Source organism: Bubalus bubalis, chromosome 2 (assembly GCF_019923935.1).
Source record: "Bubalus bubalis isolate 160015118507 breed Murrah chromosome 2, NDDB_SH_1, whole genome shotgun sequence".
Classification (NCBI taxonomy): Eukaryota; Metazoa; Chordata; class Mammalia; order Artiodactyla; family Bovidae; genus Bubalus; species Bubalus bubalis.
Window position 1 is genome coordinate 95633417 of NC_059158.1, and position 22256 is coordinate 95655672.

The 22256-nt window shown below is 42.6% G+C and overlaps 1 protein-coding gene across 8 annotated transcripts in view; it reads right to left on the minus strand.

Annotated features, from left to right (window-relative positions):
• Positions 1-1080: 1080 nt before the first annotated feature.
• FMNL2 (formin like 2) overlaps positions 1081-22256 on the minus strand; it is a 333723-nt gene continuing 312547 nt past the window's right edge. For 4 of the 8 annotated variants that reach the window (XM_025261362.3, XM_025261316.3, XM_044935247.2 and 1 more), the window contains 11 exons: positions 21327-21451; positions 20554-20756; positions 19035-19269; positions 17910-17978; positions 17702-17782; positions 15593-15722; positions 12924-13087; positions 11957-12058; positions 9444-9542; positions 8576-8699; positions 1081-3125 (listed from right to left, as the gene is read on the minus strand). In XM_025261362.3, coding sequence (XP_025117147.2) covers positions 3016-3125; positions 8576-8699; positions 9444-9542; positions 11957-12058; positions 12924-13087; positions 15593-15722; positions 17702-17782; positions 17910-17978; positions 19035-19269; positions 20554-20756; positions 21327-21451 — 1442 coding nt within the window. In that variant the 3' untranslated portion in view covers positions 1081-3015. Of the gene's footprint in view, positions 3126-4905; positions 5000-6507; positions 6634-8575; positions 8700-9443; positions 9543-11956; positions 12059-12923; positions 13088-15592; positions 15723-17701; positions 17783-17909; positions 17979-19034; positions 19270-20553; positions 20757-21326; positions 21452-22256 lie in introns of those variants that run through there. The other 4 variants (XM_025261340.3, XM_025261327.3, XM_044935236.2 and 1 more) reach the window with 4 other exon arrangements.

Sequence of the window (22256 nt, forward strand, 5' to 3'; positions counted from 1 at the left end):
AAAATTAATAGATGTGAATTATAAATCTAGTATTGTGAAAGTATATTTCACAGTGTAAAATTAGGTGATTCTACAAAATCCAGTATGTTGACCCAGCAGAGTCAGTGGTGGATGTCAAGTTCCATTAACCACTGAGCACTGTTGAGTGAGCAAGGTTGCTGGACATTCATTGCAGTGTCATTGGCAGTGACTTTTATTGGATTAAGATACAGAGTTTTAGTCGCAAAGATCGGGAGTGAAAAACAAATAGACTTACCTCTGAGTTATTAGAAAAATCTTTAAAAATTGGTGCTAACTGATAAATTTCCAAAACCTAACCATATCTACCTCATTTTAACTTATTGCTCTAGTTTATTCTTGAAAATATCCTGACAGAATATTAATGACCTGATTTCCTTTACCATGAGGCACTTCTCCTGGTACAAAACAAACAAGAGTCTTAATAATTTCAAAATTTTAACTTTTTTCTGTTTTAAAAGTTTCAGCTACAAGTCTACCTTGGGAATATTCCAAGTTTGGTTCCAGATTATCACAATAAAGACTGATTTATGCCCCTTTAAGTTGTTTTTTAAACCACTTGGACAGTTTCTTAAATTATAAATTTCTTTACTTCACTAAAAAAATATACTAAATGAATATACTAAGAATATACTCTGACTTGGAATTATAAATATCTGTGCATGCACAAGTGTTTCAGGTGCTTGGTGCCTATCTGTGATCCACTAGTAGACTGAGTATATGCAACATCCTCATTACAACAAATGTTGAGAGAGGCAGTATCTCACCAAAAAAAGAGTGCTTTTTCTCTGGAAGGGATAAATTCATAACCAGGATTCTGGAGATACTAATCTCAATGCTAAAATACTCAATACTAAAATCTGCTTGGTTTCTACGTTACATACAGCAAGTGACCAGGAGTTTTGTAGAGGAAGGAGTTTTCCTTACATTTTACTAAGTCTGTTTAGGTTATGAATTCAAGCAGCAAAACATACCTGTTTCTAGAAGCTAAAAGAGTATACATGAAACCGGCACATAAAACCCCCTAAAGTATACACTAAAAGACTACAGCACAGTACAGGATAGTAGTGTAAATAGTTTATTTGCTCATATGCCATGAAAAGACCAGAAATGTAACATGAACTGTTTTTATAAAACATTTCTAATATTGCTAAGAAGCAGGTCCATTAAGAGACAAACAGAAAAGAACATGCCAATATTATTGTCTATTTGTAGATTAATAGCCCATTTTAACCTATGTTCATCAGGATTGAGCTTTGGAAAACAGCTGCTTTGTGGTAAAGGACCAACTATTTGTGTTAAATCTCATGGTCAAATGCCTCTTTTCATCAAAATGAAATGTTGAATGAGTCAGACACAATCTTGGCATGTTCTTTTTTAAAGTACACATGAAAATGTGCTAGCAGGTGGCAGTTTAATCTTTTTGTAAATAGATACGCTAAAGTGAAATGTGGTAACTGATCCCTAAACTGTCCTTGAAGTTAAATATATATATTAAAAAAAGAAACCTATAAGTTAAAATAACATTCAGATTGTATAGCATAGGCTGATGCATTTTTAAACAATATTTACAATATTACCCAGAGGCTTAGGTGGGAATTAAAGAGAAGTGTAAAAACCATAAAAAACTGCACCAATTTTATAGCAAAATATCTGTACATTTAAAAAGAGATATATAACTACACATTATCCAAGGGAAATGGGACCTTCACCAAGGAGTTCACATGAGCACAACATAAAATAAATTCAGTGGTTAAATACTATACAATAAACTTTACAATTAATATACTGGTGTAATGTACCAATAAGGTAAGCCAGAAGCAGAATGTGTGTGATGGAAATTACAAATTAGCTTCAGTCCAGTTTTTGACTTTGGATCAAGTGCCCTGCCAGAGCTGAAGGAACAACAGTGGCTTTGTTGGCCATTTAGTCCCATTACATATCATTTAAGCTTAATACCAATGTAATTCAGCAATTTAATTGCAATTCCCCACAAGGTAGTCTGGGAAGTACAAGAATTTCTTAGCTCTTAATGTGTGATGCCAAATATATCTAATCCAATCGACAAAAAGGAGGAAGGGGGAACCCTGCGATTGTCAGAGTGATAAGGCCAGGTTACTAACACTACTCTGCTAGCGGAAGTAAATCTTGAATGCTTGTTCATAGAGCTAGTGAACTTCTCCCTGGCTAGCAAGGCACTGATTCTATTCTCAGGATTGACCCATAGTGGTCCTCAGAAATCCTAATACTGATTACTGAGATGTTAATTTTAGTGGTAACTAATAAACATTTGTATTTTTAAAAAGCTGCCTCTAGCTGAAGAACAGTACTGCAAATACGTCTTGTACAACATCTGTATGCCATCACGTGGTCTCATTCATACCAGTGAATCTCCTGAGGCATCGTGCCCCAGCACAGAAGCAGAATGTGAAACACGTTGACTGCCTGCTGTGCCACTGCAGTCGTATCCTATTTGTACTTGGCTGGGGCTTGGCTATAGACAAAAGGAGTTTATCACATGACTTTTTCCTTCTTCCGTGCTGCAAGCCCTTAAAAATACAAAGTTGACAGGTATGGCTAAAACAAAATTAACTTCTTAAAAGACAGCAAAGGAAGCCCACAGCAGATGCATTCCATGTTATTTACAACTTATCAGGAAACCAGGGTGGGCCATCATGGGACAATCACAATGGCAGGTAATGAATGTAATATGAAATTTATATTTTGGTTAAAAAATAACATACTGGTGTAAAAAGATACTAATCAAATCAAATCCTATTGCTTTGATTAATCTGAGCAGGTACTTCCACTTTTAGGCACTTGTTAACAAAGGTTGAAAGCAGAGCCCATCATTTAAAAATTCCTATGTGTTTGCTAAATCTGAGCCCTTAGAATATTTGATCTATGTTCAAGGCTGCAGTTAAATGGTAGCACAGAAAGTTCACATGGACATCTTCATTCACGCACACCCTCTATTCACACAAGCAGGTCTCTGGTTCACATGGTCATTTCGGCACCATTAACAGAACGCAAATTCTGGTCATCAAAGCGCCGCCTACCACTTCTCCTCACCGCATCGGCTCGTCTGTATGGTTGGTTTCTAAGATCTGTAAAGAGGAGAGCACCAATGAGAGAATTGCAATCTGTAATATCATGTATCTAAACAAGACAGAGGCCAGCTGGCAGCCAATCAAAGCAGCTTGTGTAGAAGAGTCAGCTTATGGGCCCTTCAAACTGAGAATTTGAGCCAAAAAACATGTACTTTGCCCTCGATATTTACAGTCAAGCAAAACAGCATGTAATACTGGTGTGATTCTGGCTCTTACAAAATACAAGTAGAGTGCTTCTGTCACTGGCCAGAGAGTCTAGCCGATGTCATTTTGAAATGTTTCTTCCATTGGGAAGTAGCTATTACTTAGTAGTCATTTTTCTTTCTGAAAACGTGAATACCAACCATTGCAATGAACTTTAAACTGCAAGACAAAACACCGCCTTGTCCTTTCTGAGATTTTAATTAAGGAAGGAGCTTACACCTAGTCTGCAGCCACGGCTTCCATTATTATTCCATTAAAATGAACTTAGGTCAGTTTATTTTGTAAATCAGATATATCACAGTCAACCACCAAACAAAAGCAATCACTAAATCAAAATAACACTCCATTCCTGAACGTTCTTTCCTGCCACCCAAGATGATGTTTTTCATCAGAGGGGGGGAAGATTGTATGGGCCCTCTTGGATTCCCCAATTTGTACTGCCAGTGAATGGCAGGATGTCTAACAATAACAAAATGCTTGAATGAATCAACCACTGTACTTCAGTTCAAGCAGGAAGGAATGAATGAGATGCACAAGAGGGATTTTAGTAAGTGCTCTTCGTATGAAGGCATGCTTTCTTGAATAAGGCAGGGTAGCCTCCATTTAATGGAGTCAGAACACACTGAAAGGAAAAAGCAGGCTTCATACCTTTTCCCCTTGTTCTGTTTAGTATGTATTTCCCTACATCAACTTAGTATTGTTGATTTCTGTTCAGAAAAAAAAGCGTATCTTTAGAAAGGGAAACAATAGAATTAAAACAGATTTCATCTTTTTTATCCCTTCACTGCTCAGATTGAAAATGGATGGGCCATAGCTGGTCCACAGGATGTTTGGCAGATGCCTTAAATTTTAAAATATAGTTTCCTAGACATTTAAACTGGGAATTAACCTAAAAACCAAGGTTTCTTGACTTTTGGAAAACTGGTTTTGGGCCCATTTAATTCTCACATGGCAAAATAAGCCAGAGCTAAGTGAGTGCTCAGCTCAATTCAGCACTGTCCCCAACCCCATAAGCTCCTGACTCACTGGAATTTGTGACCTTGCCCTACTCCTAAATTCAGGCCAAGAATGGTTTTGCATGCCTAATAATGTTCTCAAGCCTTTGCTTCCTCACCCAGAGTGGTAATGGAGGTCACAATTCCATTTCTGGCTCAGGATATGCAGTGACCTGCAATTTCATGGTTCCTAAGTCCTCAAAGGAATTAGTTCTAAAAACCCTAATCCTCCTTAAAAGACTATAGATCATGTTCCCTGGCCAGGATTTGGTCTCAATTTCTTTGGATCAAAATGGGGTTCACCGAGTAACTTAAAGGCCAAGAAGGGGTTAAGGGAAGGACAGCCTCACACCCAAAGTAAGTATAACCATCAAATACCCTTACCCAAGCCATCACATGTGAGAACACAGCAGGAGACCAAACAGTCCAACAGAGAGGCTTAGCCTCACATCATTGGCATGTGAGGTGCAAAGACTTCTCCCTGCTCAGATTCTCACCAGTATTACCCTCAGCCAGAGATTGAAATCATTAATCTGCATACAGAAAGAGGAGGAAGCTAAGTAAAAAGTGATGCTTGCCAGCTCTGTGTATCCTCCACCACCGGTGTGCTAGAAGAAATCCTTACCCTCGAGTGAACATTTGGAAATTTAGTGATATTATTCTTCTTTAAAGCTAAACAGAAAAAAAAAACAAAAACACAAAATGATGGTTAAGTAAAAATGGGATGAATATGGAAAGCAATTCAACTTTGTGAATAACATTCCCGGGCATGTTAGCCAACAGAAGAAGAAAGGAAGCCACACTACAAGAGGTGTTAGAGAAAGCCAGGGAAGGGCGAGCATGCCTTCCCACCCCGCTCTGACCACCCAGATCCAAGCTGCTTTGAAGTTTGGCTCCAGAAACACAGTCCGGCAGCAAAGCTGACAATAGCCTTGTTAATAAGTACTGGTGGGTAAGCACACTGCAGCACAGGCAACAACATACCACATCCTTATCTTCAGACACAGAAGAGCATACATAACAAGTGCAATTCAGAGAAGAAAATGCCACAAACTAAACATGTAACTGGTTCCGTGTCAATCTCAGCATGGCAGTCAAACAGTGGCTATTTCATATACTCAAAGTATGTGTTTCCTTTGTCACTCTTCTAATCAACAGAGAAGTTTATTCCTTATTCAGCCATCAGAAACGAAGCCCAGGCTTATTTCTTGGGAAAGTTTGATCGTGTTTTTCTTTTATTTTCAAGAACAGTAGCATTTGCCAATAAAAGATATTTGCTATTAATATTTAGCCACCATCTTGACCAAAGAAGCAGATCCAGATATGAGCTCATCACAGTAGTAATGCCCTGGGTTTGACATGGAACAGAGCCACCAGTGAATAAGCATGAATGAGAAGACAGTGGGGTCTCCCAAGCCTTTATATTCATTGCTTAGTTCACAGCCTTGCTCCAACAGGGAACTGCTGACAGCTGAAACTTGATCATGACACTCAGAAGGAAAACAAGTGAATATAAAGCTACGGATTACCTATATCAGCTTATACAGGCCTCTAGATCTAAAGAGCTCCCTGAGTTTAGCTTGTACCATGAGCTCCATCATACTATGGATTATGGCTATGAACTACATAAGGCACTTAAGATCCAACTTACAGGTGCGTGTACTTCACAGATGCTTCTGCAAATCATTTTCAATCTGTAAAGCACTTTGTACTCCTGAGAGCTTGTATAGCAGCTCATTTTACTATCAAAGCAAGCTGAGCACAAAAAGGTTGGTTTAATATCTATATAAATCTATTCCAACACAGAAAGGGCTCAGTAAATGGTAGGAACAGTAATTATTGTTATTGGTGACTGTCATTTTGTGTTGAAAGATATTAGCCTCAAAATCTTAAAAGCAACGTAGTTCGTCCCCACCCTGATTCTCAAAGAAGTGTTCCATTTTCTGAAAATTTCTATATGTAATTGTATTAATTCAACTGGCACACACCATCCCAGCCATGTGGGTTCAGGATGTATTAAAAATGCTAGTGAGTCAGCAATTGTGACTGAAATGAGAAACCATGCAGCATAAAGACAACATAAAATACACCACAGTGGAGACGGCAGTTCCATGCTAGACTGCTGGGTAGGCCTGACACACAGACAGAGGGTCGTTAGAGGTCAAAAAATCCATAGCAACCTTTTAAGAGCATCAGGTGAGAAAGAGTAATAGTTTAGTAATGGTATTCCTCAGTGAGAACAGGTTCGCAGAAAAATCGAGAGCCACGCTTGGCGGTGCGAGCAGTAAAGGGCACAGTCTTCAACACTGCATTGAAATAACAGTCAAACAAGACAAACAGAAGAGAGTAAGAAGCCACAATCTACTGCATTAGTACATGGTTAGTGCTTTGTTAATCATACCTGGGAGAAGGGTGAGGGAGGGGAGCAGGAAACGGGGAAGGCAATATATAATATATACCCAGGTGAGTTCAAAAAGCATAGAAGAGTTACTCAATCTGGGGCAGGGTTGACTAGATCATGGAAAATAGCCCAAGGAGAAGGAAAAAAAAAAAACCCAAAATGCTCCATAAACATATTTATTTACCTCCTATGGTAGATCAGGTCAGGCAAATAGAAACTGTACATTTTATGAGCCAGTGTCGCTAAGCTGGAGAACAGGTTGATGAAAACGGAGCTCTGAGTTCTTAATGTGCCATGGCTGGATGCTCCTCTACCTACAAGTCAACCTCATTGTGGCCTTGAGGCTACAACAGTGCTTACCCAAGGAGATCTATCTGTTCTGGTCTTGCTCAGAGCAGAGCTTCCCGCTCCATGCAGAGGAGGCAAGGAGATGCTAAACAAGGAAGCTTTATCTGGGAGCCACCTGCCAGCCACTGTGGGGCGAACAGACACAGGCAGGCACAGAGGTACAGGGCACATGTGTACCCTGCAGACACTGGCACTTTCATCAGCCACTTACCTATTCCACTTCTCACACTGGTTTACTCTGGACAAGTAATTATTTATTGACTTTCTTTTTTAGTGATTCATTCTCCTAGTTTATTTCTTTGGGTCTGAGCTGATAAAAAATCCTGACTTGGCCATTTTGTAATCCCTATTTTCAATGCTGACTAAGCTATTAACAAGAAATGAGACATCAAAAATCTGGAGAGTTATATTTAAAAAAAAAAATAGGACAATTAAGGAAATATGAATAATGACTGGCTTTTTTTTTTTAAGGAACTCTGTGTTTCAGAGGTATGTGATAATGGCCCTGTGGGTATGCTTGTTTTTTTTTTACTAAACAGACCTTATCTTTCAAAGATTATATGGAAATACTTCTAAAGGAAATTGCATGTCTTGGATTTGCTTCAAAATAACCCCAAGGGAACAGGTAGAAGCAGATATGTAACAAAATTGGCCATGAGCTGGAAACTCCTGACTGGTGATGGGTACTATTCTCTATACTTTTACAGAGTTTCCTCTACACTTTTGTGTAACATTTCCTACCAAAAAGTGTTAAGTATCTTGGAAGCTGAGAAACTTTAGGCAACAAACATGAAAAGGCAGTCACTTGTAGCCACTGCCCCAAATTACTGTCCCCATCTTTAACAGGGAATGCAGAAACTCTGAAGAGTTGATTTGAGCAGAAAGCATTAGGCTACAACTTAGACAAGAACAAAGCTGGGTTAGGCACGATTTCTAGCAGAGAGAATGACCATTCCTCAACCCTCTGGGCTTTTGACCTGTTGGTCCATCCTCATGAAAGCACTGATTTCCTAGCATCTTCACTTACTTTAAATGAGTGAAAAGGCTTTTAAAGAGCATGTTGAAAAAACATGCATTGACTGTGGTTAGTACAGTATGGGTCCTGTCCGTAAGTAGGCAGATGGGTAGAAGTGGCCATGAGCGAGAAAATGGAGCATGGGGACAAATCTAAGACAACAGGACATCATTAGAAGGAGGAGCCGCGTTGAATGATATTCAGGGTTCCAATGATATTGAGATACTGAAACATGATATTGAGAAATAGATTTTTGTTTGTTTGTTTCAGAGAGAATGTTGGAGTTCTTTGACAGGCAGTATACAGATTACTATACACATACTTCAAACACTAGCATGGCATTTCTCTGTAATTCTGCATCTGGATAAAATCAACTGAAGAACTTGTAAACCCTGGACAAAAGCAGTAGCAAAATCTGTAAATGGTGCAGAAACAGTGAGGCCAGAGGGATCTCCCAGAGCCACAATGAGGAAGTAGCTTTTACCTGTGATAATATCTTCAATGGCACCATCTTTTCCTTCATATACATGTCTATTATCTTTAACTTGCCGCCTTCTCAATTCGGCAATTAATTCTTGCTGCTGCCTTTTTGATTTGTGGGAAGGAGACTGAGAAGAAAAAAGAATGGCAGAGATTAATGAGACCAACACCCACTGGAGGTCTGAGAAAATCGAAAACGGGTCTGAGCATTTTGTGACTAACAAGCAGCCTCAGTCTGAAACACAGACAGCACCATCCCAACACACTGCTCAGCAGAAGAAAACTTAGGAAGTTTCTGGGAACAAAAACCTTTTCACAAAGAACACACAAAACTGGCAGCCATAGGAAGGCTGGATCCCATGGCAAAAGGCAGCTAGTAATAGCCACTGACTTATTACACTTCAGTGCAGAGGATCGTGATGAAAAATACTATGACCTGCCAGCCTTCGTCATGGTCTTCACCTGTGTTGTTTCCCTCCCTAGAATGCTCTCTCCCATTCCTCCTTACGAAGCCTTCCCCCCATCAGGGCCAGCACCAATGGCGACCCTGTGAAGCCTTCCCCTTCCGGGACACTTCACTGTTCAGTCAGCAGGTTACCTGGGATGGTCTCTCTGTACATCCAACCAAGATTTAAGTTCCCTATCTCTATAAACTTGGATAATGCTTTACAAACATGCTCTCAGCCTCATTCCAGTGATGGCTGAACAAGTAATGAGTGAACAAGCATCCATCTGCCAAGTTTCCAAGCCCAGGAAGGAACTGAAGCATCCCGTCCCAGCCTGGCTCTCTGCCCCTCTTGCCCGCATGCCTCCATGGAGCCATCAGGACCCCACTCACATGAGGAACACGGATGGAGCCTGGCACATCTCACCTTTGGGTCCTGCTGCTCCAGCAGAGCTTCCTGCTCCAGGAGTTTCTCCATGAGCGCTTGTTCCTGCTTTTTCCTCAGCTCATTTTCCTCTTCTGCTTGCTGGGTGAAATCAAAATAAGCAGAAGATTACGTTGCTAGAAACGCTAACAGTCAAGATTTTTAAAAAGCCCTTGTGAGAGGCTCCTTAGTTAGCCAGGAATTAGAGTGAAGGGAAGGTTTAGAAGCTCTACACTTTATTCCTACATATGACTCTGGGGTTTTGCTGTCAGTCTATATCACAGCTCTTCAAAATTCATAGTTGAGATTCACCTTTTTCAGAAAATTCCTTTCCTGATAGTTCTCTCCCTACTCAGGCCGCTTCCTAGTCTTTCTCACAATGTGTGGGGACTTCCCCTCCCTACAGATTCTCTGAAAGGAAGGTCTCAGATTCCTCTCCTTCTGCCCATTCTTAGGGGAAAACCTCCACCCCTGGCCTCCTGTTTCCTGAGGGGCCTCACCCAGTGACACTCTTGGACTCCCTCCTCACTCCTTTTCAAGGGAGGCAGCAGCAAGGCTGACAGATTAGGGACAAGAAATCTAACAGGTCGACCTCAGTTCAACCCTCTGAGCATCCTCTCTTTGGAATCCAGCCTCCCTCAGCTACTTCTAATAGTCTAGCTGTGCAGTGATAAATCTAATTCAGGGTTGAAGTATAAGCTCACAAAGGCACACCCTATCCTGCAAACCCGCTTTTATCAGTAATAAACTTTACATTTTCATCTTTGTTGCTTTTGTTTCAAGTTTCACTTCGGTTCACACTTAGGAAGAGAAACATCCTAAAATCCTAAAAAAGCCCACCAAGTCCCTCGGTCAGTGTCAGACCAGGCAGTTATTATCTATGTAGTGTGTTAGGGCAAGTAGAACATCTGATTGCATCCCTGCCTGACAAGTGCCTCACGGAGCCAGTGAACAGGACCCCGGGGAGAAATGATAACATGGAAGGAACTTGCTAAGAAGCTCTGACCTGTGACACCCCACAGACCACCAAGAGTGGCACCTCTTCTTTTCCTCCAGACTTGGAGACCAACCAGGGCTTCTTCCCAGCTTGTATTATACATTTGTAAACAGCATTTAGTCTCTCTTTAGACCTTAGACTTACAATTTTTCATGTGAAGAAACATGGTCCCAGCTCATAACCAGAGCTGGCTCAAGCCATCTCTGCACCTGAGCCTGGGAGCTGCAGAGCACCTCGGTCAGCAGGCCCAGTGCCCAGCACTTCTCACTGCCCACAGCCCCTGGGATCACGCACATGGACCGGTGCTGTGCCTGTGCTCACCCTCACATACGCAAGGGGGTGCCTTCCTTCTGCTGGTCGTATCACCACTACACTAAGCCATGCTGAGAGAAGAGGGCTGAATAGCGGGAACCTCGTGGGTTTCAGTGAAAAGGCCCAGGGATGGTTCTCCAAAGCCATCAGGACGGTGAAGTGACTCACTGTTTCCAATCACATTTTTTGGAAATGTCCACACCCGTCACATCCCTCCCCACTCCACCATCACGCTCCTCCTTCCTCTACCAACATCTCCCAGGTGAACATGAGGCAAGCCTGGACAGTAGAGACTGCACTGCCTTCTTGAGCACTCACGTGTGTGCTCAGTCATGTCTGACCCTTTGCGACTCCATGGGCTGTAGCCCACTAGGTTCCTCTGTCCACGAGATTCTCCAGGCAAGAATACTGGAGTGGGTTGCCATTTCGTCCTCCAGGGGATCTTCTCTGCCCAGGGATCGAACCTGCGTCTCCTGTACCTCCTGCATTGGCAGGTCGATTCTTTACCATTGCTCCATCTGGAAAGCTGAGCACTGAAATCTCATAATGCTCTCCTTGGCTTCCTTTCTCATTGGACATGTTTTTCTGACACAGATCTGAATCGTGCGCTTTTTCAAAACCATGGTCTCAGGGTATATGGGTCCCAGGGTATGTCACAGAGGGCCTCCCATTTAAAGGAAGGGCCATTATGAGTCTAAATAAGGAAACAAGGAGCAACTATCCTTCCAAGAGCCACTTTCAGCCCACACTTAGGGAAGTGCTGGTCCAGAGGCCCTTGGTCGTGGGCGGGCCCAGCACGAGCATGCTGTCCCTGACCTCGGCTATGATGCCGAGGCTCACTCCTCCTACCCCGACTTGCTCCACAACTCCACAGCAGGCCTGGGTTTCTCAGTCCTTTGACCTGCCTGCACAGGTGGCAGCTTCCAAAGATGGCTTTGGATGGTCCTGGGTCTCCCTCGCCCCATGGGATAGCCAAAGGCTTTTGTCTGGGGGCTGAGCCCCTGGCTGGGTAGGTAGAAACAGAGAGCATGACAGTCTGAGGGCCTAAGCAGCAGGGCCAGAAACCGCGTCTCATCCTCCCGACCCAGATCTGCCGCCAGAAGGCCCGGGGGAGGCCCCTGCAGAGCTCTCGAGACTGCAGTGCAGCTCCAGGAAGGCACCTGCTCAAGAAATAACGCCAGGGGAGGCTTGACAGACACCTGCTTACCTTATAGGCTTTCACAAACCGGACAAAGACGGGGAAGAAGACCGATGGGGGTGTCGTCTTGGGGTTTTCTCCAAAATACTTCACCACATCATCAAAGGCATCCTGTGAAAAAGTGAATTTCTCTTAAATGTCATTTTTTCCAGCATGTGAACTTGGGAAAGAGCTGCAGGGGCCCCTGCAACTCTCTGCCCTCTGCTCTCCCTCACCTCCCATGATTCTCCACAGCCTGTGTTTCCTCCCAACACCTGGTCAAAGGCAACCCAAAGAGGCAAGAGTGAGGCAAGAGTGCTGCACAGCAACCTGTCCCTGGGACCTCCTGCCACTTCTACACACACACACACACACACACACACGCAAATGAGGAGCTTCTCCTTACAAGAGTGTCCTCAGGCCATGGGAGGACTCCTAAAAGTCGACCAAGTCAGAAAGGACCTTAGAAATTGGTCAGACTCCAGCTCACTGCTTCCACAGCCAGGATACTCATGTCTTTGCCCGAATCCTCCTGGGACACAAGGCTGGCTGCCTTGTGTGACTCACATGGGAGCCAGCCCAATACGTCTGCTTCCCGTGTTCCCTTGACACAGCCTTCCCTTTCTGTGATGGTGTACAGTCCATTCTGGCTGCTTCTCAAGTATGTAACTTGACCCCCAGTGTGGGGGTCAAAGATTTCAAGGTCAAGTCCCACAAAAACCCAACACACTGCGAACACTGCATGGAAGGGAAGTGGGGGTGGGCCTCAAGAAAAAAGGGTGAAGACCTCAAATTAGAAGAGGACAATGAGCAGGACAGGGACATCTCCAGGTACAAATGCAGAAAGACCCTATCCCTGCTTAGCATAGTTACATAGGTTATCTATCCTCAGCAGACAGAGGGGAATTTAGCCCCCCCTAGTCAGGACAGGACCCCAGGTGGCTTTACGGAATCCAATTCCTTCTTCTTCATGGAGGTCAGGGACACAGGCACTGACCTGGGCAATCTTGGCATCGTCCTGCAGCTTCTTCAGCTTCCCCTCATTGTTGAAGATGAACTCCTTCAACAGCATGTTGTGGTCATGCATGGTGTACTCCCTCTTGGTCAAGTCCATGCCCCTCTGCAGTTCCTTGACGTCCAGTAAAACATTCTCGAGGGACACTGAAGTAGAGAAAGCAAGGTCCCCATGACTTCAATGGGAAAGGTCAAAGCCACGGTGAGTTCTCACTGGGAAGCCAACTTCTCAGTGGGCTACCAGGGTTATGCAAGAGCCTGGGATCTGGTTTCCAGTTGTCAGTGAAGAGATGCTTCAATAGGAGTAATTTACTAAGCACTCACCATCAAGCACTGCAGTAAATCCCTTATATGCACTAATTCATTTGTACCATTAGCCCACGTTGCTGACAAGGAAAAGCAGCACAAAGAAGTTACATGGGCTTCCTTAGGTCACAAGCTAGGAGGTGGCAGAAATGAAGCTTGGATAACAAATATGGACCCCAAATCCTGTGTTTGTTTCCAACTATTCCACTCTTCTTACTGGACATGATAACCTATTGCTTAGCCTATAGGCTCAGAGGTTCCTTAACTGACTGGCCCAAGAGCTTATCCTCTAAGTGTTGAACTCTTCTGCATTTCTACGACTCTCCAGCAGGGGGCAGCATTTCACCTACTGAATTTCAGTTGTCCTGACCACCAGGACCCAAAGCAACCTGGAACAGCTTCTTTTCCCTAAACAACCCTTCCGCGTTTCAGAAGGGATTATGAGCAGTGCTTCAGAAGGGATTATGAGCAGGAATCTGTCCATCTGCAGTGTAGCCATCCTCCCAGGGTGGGTTCACCCCTGTAGCCTCCTGCAGGAGGTCTGAGCCCCACCTCCGGCTCCCCATTCCCTGACTCAGCTCTGCACAGGGAGGAATTATAGAACAAAGTAGCATATTTTTCCCTAGCTAGACCCACACTGTGTTATTCATCTCTGACTCCCCAGTGCTTAGGCCAGTGCCAAGTACAAAGCAGGAACTCAAAAAAGCTTACTGGAGAAAGGAAGGAGTGAATGAATAAACGAGGGGCGGGATAAAGAATCTGTCACATATGAAACTTAAAAAGGCATTCCAATGTACATTAGGTGCAGACAAGTACTGTTTAATTCCATTTTATATGAGATATCTAGAATAGTCAAATTCATAGGGTCAGAAAGTACATTAGTAGAGGCCAGGGGTTGGGGGTGGGGTGGGGAGGGGACAAAGGATGGGCAGTTAGTGTTTAATGGGGACAGAGATTCAGTTTAGGAAAGTGAAAAATTTAGGAGATGGATCATGGTGAGAGCTTCACAGCAAAGTGAATGTACTTACACATTCACACTGAACAGTGCCCCTGGATTGCATGAGTGAATATAGTTAAATGGTATTTTATATATGACTTCTACCACAGTAAAAAAATAAATAAAATAAAGGAATCCACGTGGGCCCCAGAATGAGAACACAGAAAACAAGTCTTTCAGAGAGCACCTCAATCTCCCCAATCTCCCCCACTGGGTTTTTTGAAATGACACTTTAGGGGAATCTCATTTGGGCCAAAATAAGCTACAGGAAATTTTTAAACTTGTTTTTTCTTAATTAGAATTGTGATGATAAAACTCCTTAATTTAGACAAAGGGAAACTTGAAAAGGAAGAAAATCACTCCATCAGAAGAGAAATGCATATGAGAAGACAACCCGAATTCAAGTTCCTTTTGTTTTTAAATTATTATTATTTATTTATTGCTGCACTGACTTCCCCTGTTTCGCAGCACAGGCTCAGTAGCTGTGGCACATGGGCTTCATTGTGCCGTGGCTTGAGGGATCTTCCTGGACCAGGGATCAAACCCATGTCTTATGCATGGGCAGGCAGCTTCTTAAACCACTAGACCACCAGGGGAGCTCCTCGAGTTGTGTTTCTATCACTTTCTAGCCATGTATCCTTGGGCAAGACACTTAATCTATAAAAAATGTCAAGTTTTCTCATTTGAAACATAAAAATACTATTATCTAGTACAGAGCCACAATCTCAGGGTCCTTGGTGATTTATACAAAAAAATTCCCAATTGTCACAGCAAAGCAACAACGAGTACTACTGATAATTCAGGCTAAACACAAACATTTAGAACTGCCACACCTGAGCAAGTAGGACGGCACAAAATCTAATTAAAGAATCTGTTGGGGGGTGGGGGTGAATCTTAGATTCTCATTCTCTTATTTCAAATAACAGCAACAGGGACTTCCCTGGTGGTCCAGTGGTTAAGACTCCATGCTTCCAGTACAGAGGGGCACAGGTTTGATCCCTAGTCGGGGAACCAAGATCCCACATGCTGAGAGGCATGGCCAAAAAGTGAAAAAAAGAAAATGACAGCAACAGAATAAAAAGAGCAACAGATGGAAGAGGGAAGTCACATGAGCTCAAAAGACCTGGATCTTTATCAGGAGGACACTAAGGTCACCTTCATGTCCATGTTTGTTATTGATCCCAGGAATGGGCAGCACCACAGCCAATGTGTTTCAGCTCAGAGCCTCTGATATTTTAGCCTCACTTTCATAGAAGGGTTCTGAGGAGTGCTCTTTACACAGGGAATGGTTCCCCCATGACTCAAGGCATTTATACCCAACAGTAATGTTAAAAGCTGAAATTGAGTACCTGCGGCAGCTTTCTCCACATAATGAAGCTCATTATAAAAGAGGGACACTTGTTGATATTTTTCTTTTACGACATTGGATATATAGTGCAGAAGTGTTTGCTTTCGGTCCGTTGACTTTGTATCTAAGAGCTGAAAACCAGAGGGGACAAGGGTTAAAGATGACGTTCTCCCCCTCAGAATAAACGCGTGCGCACAGGAGCCCCAGAGGAGACGGAAAACACCCCCACAGGAGAGTCAGCTTGGTTCTCACGTGAACCAGCCCCTGGATTATTAAGTGACAAGAGGACTTCCTGACCAGGGGATACACCAAACTTCAGAGACGAATCTAAGCATGAGAGCCGTTCACGTTTCTCTCCTCACCGGAACTCCTCGTCCCCATCCGCCCCACCGCCTCCCCGCCGCTTACAAGCAGCAAGACTCCAGGCTCTGCTCCCCAGGTGAAGGCCAGAGTGGGATTGAGGCTGGAACTGGCAGGTGAGCACAGGTGCACCCTGGCAGGCAGAGGCCCTTTCCCCACAGTCCTCACATCCCACTTGGCCGCTTTTATTTCCCAATCCAAAGAAGATGTGCTTAATGGACCATGGCCTCCTAGGGGCCAGAACTGAGATTTAATACACACTCCCTATCAAATAACCGTGTAGCCTCGGGCCGGGGACTCCACCCACTGCCCCGTAGGCTCCTGTGAAATCACGGTACCCCATACAGCCTGGATGTGAGAGTTGGAGTGTGAAGAAGGCTGAGCGCCGAAGAATTGATGCTTTTGAACTGTGGTGTTGGAGAAGACTCTTGAGAGTCCCTTGGACTGCAAGGAGATTCAACCAGTCCATTCTGAAGGAGATCAGCCCTGCGATTTCTTTGGAGGGAATGATGCTAAAGCTGAAACTCCAGTACTCTGGCCACCTCATACGAAGAGTTGACTCATTGGAAAAGACTCTGATGCTGGGAGGGATTGGGGGCAGGAGGAGAAGGGGATGACAGAGGATGAGATGGCTGGATGGCATCACTGACTCGATGGACGTGAGTCTGAGTGAACTCCAGGAGCTGGTGATGCACAGGGAGGCCTGGCGTGCTGCGATTCATGGGCTCTCAAAGAGTCAGACACGACTGAGCGACTGAACTGAACTGAACTGATACAGCCTGAGCGACAGGGCTCCACAGAGCATTTTCTCTAGTGCTATTCACACAAGTCAGGTGACTGAAAAGCAGAGCACCCTTCTCCATCGAAGAAGGGAAAAAAAAAAATTTTTTTTTTTTAAGACAACATAGAAAAATAAAAATAAGAAGCTCTAAAGAATTTCCTAATTCCATTCAACCTCTCTGTTAATACCTGACCTACTTCCATTCGGTTTTTTCTTCCGTATTTTACTTAGTTAAAAATCAAACTGTATAGACAACTTATACTCTTTCTTTCCCAAACACCAAATTATCTATTTCTTTGAAAACTCTTCACAAATATTCTTACACTTGAAGGAGAGCTCATTGGATCAACTATTATTACAGCATATTTAATCATTTCCAATCTTTACATTGTTGCTGCTGCTGCTGCTGCTAAGTCGCTTCAGTCGTGTCCCACTCTGTGTGACCCCATAGAGGGCAGCCCACCAGGCTCCTCCGTCCCTGGGATTCTCCAGGCAAGAACACTGGAGTGGGTTGCCATTTCTTTCTCCAATGTATGAAAGTGAAAAGTGAAGTGAAGTCGTTCAGCCGTGTCCGACTCTTAGTGACTCCATGGACTGTAGCCCACCAGGCTCCTCCGTCCATGGGATTTTCCAGGCACAAGTACTGGAGTGGGGTGCCATTACCTTCTCCATTACATTGTTGCTAATTGTTTGCAATTATAAATAACATAACAGAATCCATACTTCTGACTCCTGAGGAAGGAGTCCTAAAAATGGAAATACTGGGTCACAAGGTATTATTCGTTTGAAGTGCCTGCTGCCAAATGGTGTTTCAGAAAATTTGTACCAACTGATCCTCCCACTAGCAGAGAATCTTCATCAAAATATCCCACCCCACTTCCCAGAGCAGAACCTCTCTGCTCCAGGGTTTAATCTTTGCCAGCTGTTTCATCTCTCATATAACTCTTGTATTTCTTTTAACCCACTCACCAAATCTAAACTCTGAAGTTTAAATCCATAAACTGCTCCTCGTTTACTGCTATTCATATAGTTTCCAAGGGCCAAGATGATCTGTAAAGAACAAGAGAAAAGATTAGCCCATCAGGACAGCATCTCAGGCATTCCCCAGCCGAGGAATGCAACTGACAAGTCAGCTCTTCCATACGTGCATAATGCATGAAAGGAAAACTTTACTTGCCTCCAGGATTTTCTTGAGTTTTTGGGACGACTTTATTGAGACAGATGCTGCTATAATTGAGTGCAGTTGCTAGATTCCAAGTCAAAGGAAAGAAGAAGGGTGGGGGGGAAAGACATGTTAAAAATGGGGAACTCTAACTGAAAACTAAAAACTAACACAGAAGAAAATAGGCCTTCATTTAGAACTTAGAGCCTTAATGCTGAGATTCTATTTTTTCCTAAACATAACAAATTTAAGTTGTCCTGCTAGGTCTTAAATAACTATTGCATCACATGTAAGCTCTTCTCTAAATAGGAAGCATTATGATTATCATAAAATCTGTACGCAATGAGACTTAAGAGTTAGGAGTCAACAGTGTCTTTCAATAGAATTCAATTCCTTGCCCACCATCTGTAATCATGTAATACAATTCATATTTTTAAATCAATGGAGCTAGCCAAGAACAAGAACACAACAAAATAGCAGAGAAATACCATCACTGTGCAGAAATTCTCAGAATACATGCTACTATAATCAGCAATTAACAAACATTTATTTAGAAACAGAACTGGGAAAGAACTATTTATGATATTCATAAGCCTCTACCAGCTTAACACAAAGAAATAAGAGATGGCTGGCTATTATTTCTACATCACCACAGTGTATTGTAACAAACTTCCAACGAAGAAGACTCCCATGGCAAATTTAATGCTTCCAATGAAAGCCAATAAGCCTGTTCACTAAAGATATGAGATCATTTTTAGAAATGAAGTTACATTTTCAGTCTTGCTAACCCCAGCCAGAGGACTGGTACTTTGAGGAGGGAACCAAATTCGAGAAAATGATTTTCCTTGTTCTCTGTATTGAAGTGTCATTTAAAATCCAAAGGACATTTGCAGACACAGGAAATGGCATTCTCTGGGGGGAACAGCCACATGGAATAGGGAAATTCACTGTTTTCAAATTTACTTGGCATACACAGTGAGAAAAAAATGGCGAAAATAAGAATGCCATCTCGAAAGTTCTGGGAAAGCATCTTAGAGTCCATGACATGAAGTGCAATTCTGCGAGAACCATAAAAGAAAACAACAAAAAATTCTCTCTCTTTGCACCCCTCCATGCCCTCGCCAGAGCCGGGCCACTCACAGGAGTCAGCATCTGAATGCTCTCAGCGAAGTTCCCGATGAAGGCCATGATGGTCATCTTCTGCATGAGCCTCTCAATTTTACTGAACTGCATCATGAACCGGTCTTCATCCGACAGGTTTTCCAGGGGCTTCCGTTCCCGCTCATAGAGCCGAAGTACTTTCACCTCATTCTCAGTTGGCAAGAACCTCATCAAACATTCTACAAAGTCTACAGGCAAGGTCTTCAAGTCAAATCTGAAGACAGAAGTGGACATGCCAGTGTTAGAGAGAGAACCTCCTTCCCATCTGGCCCAGCTCATGGATGAGCTGATGTTTACAGCAGGCTGATGTCTACAGACGTGCACATGCCCCCGGGAGCTGGCTCCTGACTGTGCATCAGGGACCTTCACTGGTCCTTCCTGGAAACCTGGACCACGACTGCCACACTCAGTTTTCAGGCTATCAGTAGCCCCAAGCCTCTGGAAACCACCAATAAATGGCAGTAGGAAAAAGCAGAAGGAAGGCTGAACGTCTGATGGTTAAGTGGTTCAAGGACATTTTTTAGGCATGTGAAATCCTACTAATTAAAGAGATACAAATTATATGCACGATTACAGAATATCTGATGAACTCTGTAAATGATTTCAATTAGACCAGCAAGTCTGGGATATTTTTCCTTGTGTTTAGGAAAAATGCATCCAAATGCCTATAATAAATGGATGTTTTGCTTAAATGCATATATCCGTTTAAAGAATACCAGCTCTTTGTGGACATATGCTCAATGTGAACTAAAGAAGTATGTGCTACAACCTCTGTTTTATTCTCTGGACAAACTCTGTTCAGCAAAACAACAGAATTACATTTAATCATGACAAGCAAAATAAATATAGATTAAAAACCATAATGCATATTAGCTTTCAGCACCAGAAATCAAAACAGAATCTCTGATCAAAATTTACAGAACATCAATGACAAATTAGTTCCTAAAACATCTAATAACATCCTTATTATATTTGAAAGTTACCACAAGTGAAAGAGTAGAAAGATTCTTCTCACAGAAGAGTAAATAAAACCAATGCCATCTCTGCAGTTCACAGATTAAAAAAAAAAAAAAAAGAACTAAACTTGGTTTAAAATGTTCGGAAAGTGCTAAGCAGCAACAGGAATCACATTCCTATTGTTATGAATTAAAATATGCATCTGTATCCTATTTGCATCTGGCATTGAGTTGAATCATTCCACAAATGCCATCAAATTTGTACTCAGCAAATCTGGATAAAATTCAGATACTCCACAGAAAGTGACATTTTCTCCCTTTTCTTATCATCTGCAATACTTCCCTCAACTTTCCTTTTATGTAAGTGTTGCTATCGGCATATATAAGAGAGCAGACCAAGATAATAAATGATGTCACGATCCAATTGTTGTTCTTATAAGACATCTACTCATTCTAAAACGGCACCCCCATGGGCCATTTCTGGTCCATCATTTTATCCTAAATTTACTAGGATATAATCTTCCTGAATGCCCTGAACTTACACATGAATAGCTTTACATATCTCTTCAGCGGTCTTTCCAGCTTTCCTTAAAGTGATGGCAAGATTTTTAGCCCTATTTGCCTCTAGTAATGTCACTTTGTTCGATCCTTTCTGCGTTATCTTCTGTTTGCTTGAAGAAAGATCAATGGCAGGACCTTGGGCTTTTGTCTTAAATATTTCCTCAAATTCATCCACATTTAAATCCTGGGGTGGAGAGGGATGAAATAAGCAAATTAGATTGCACTTAAAAACGAAGTCAGGAAGCCACAATTTGGATAGTCTCTTAAGCATCAAAAAGGTTACTTTTTCTACCAAGTATAATACTTGTTTTTGGCCACAGCTTAACTCTATTTCACTATTTGGACAACTGATTCCAACCAGTTAATTCAATTGCCTTTCAATGACTGGCTTGTAGGGATGGCCAGCACAGACCAAAGCTATCCACCAAACCAACTAGTGGGTGTGATTATTGAGTCCTTTTTTATTTACAGTTCAGTAAAAGGTTTTTATGCCCTTTTATAAATTAAGGGCAGCGACTGTGTCACTTTTGTCACATACAGTGAATATGTTCAAAACTATTCCATTTTAATGTCACTTGTTAAACACAGTTTTAGAACCACCTTATAAAAGAGCAATCAATTTTATTCTCCTTTTCTTCTCTTATATCGAGACACTTAAAACACTAGCTTTTTGAAATGTTCCGGTTAACACAGCACCCATCCTGGCTTTGCTGCACAGAGAAGGTCCCTTGTTTCTAACCAATGAGAAAGATACCTCCAGAATTCGTTCGTCATCAATTTCGTTGAAGACTGTGCCATTGATCTGGTTTGGCTTCAGGGCAACCCAGTTAAAAACTGGCATTCTGAATTTCGTCTTGATTGGCTTCTTAATTTTCACAGCTACAGAGGTCAGAGAGAATGCAATGAAGATTCCACCAAGACCCTTGAGAACAATCAGACAACAGCCCTTGCAGATGACACTCTAACCCTGGAGGAAGACTGGCAAGAGGTGGCCAGATGTTTTTAAAATGGAAAATGTCATACAACGCTTTGGCCAGAGCAACCTGAGGTCTTCATTTGGCTGACTGATATAATAGCGTGCTAAAGAGGCCTAAGCCCTGGGCTTTTTACTTGTATTTATTGTTTTAATGTAGGCAACTGGATGGCTGAAATACAGTCACAGTGTCAAGACAATGCTTAGCACGAAGTGTCGGGGAGTAAAAATGATTCTTCATGTTATTTGATAGCAGAGAGGGCAAATACCCTGTGTCACTTGGTTTGACATGCATGAACGTGAGTGTAATTTTGACATCCTAAATTTCTGGCTCTTGAACATTTATTTAAAAAAAAAAAAAAAAAAAAAACTTTGGCGATGATCAGAGGCTGCAGATAGTATCTGCCTAAACCACCAGGAATGAAAGGTCCAGAAGGCTGCCTTTCAGCCACAGCAACACAACCCTACGGATGATTTCAGTCAAAGGGATTATACTGGCTGCTGAGTTATTCCAAACAGACTAAGGGCTGTGCAAGTCCACAAACAGAAAATGTGTAAGAAGACAAAAAGGGTATTTAGAAATGGGGGTTTGCGTTGCTTTTGTGAAAAGGGCTGCAGTCTCTGCCCTCTCTTGCAAGGAGCAACGTCTCCCCAGGAGTCAGCTACCTGCAACTAGAAGGTAAGAATGCATTCATCAAAAACACTGGAAAC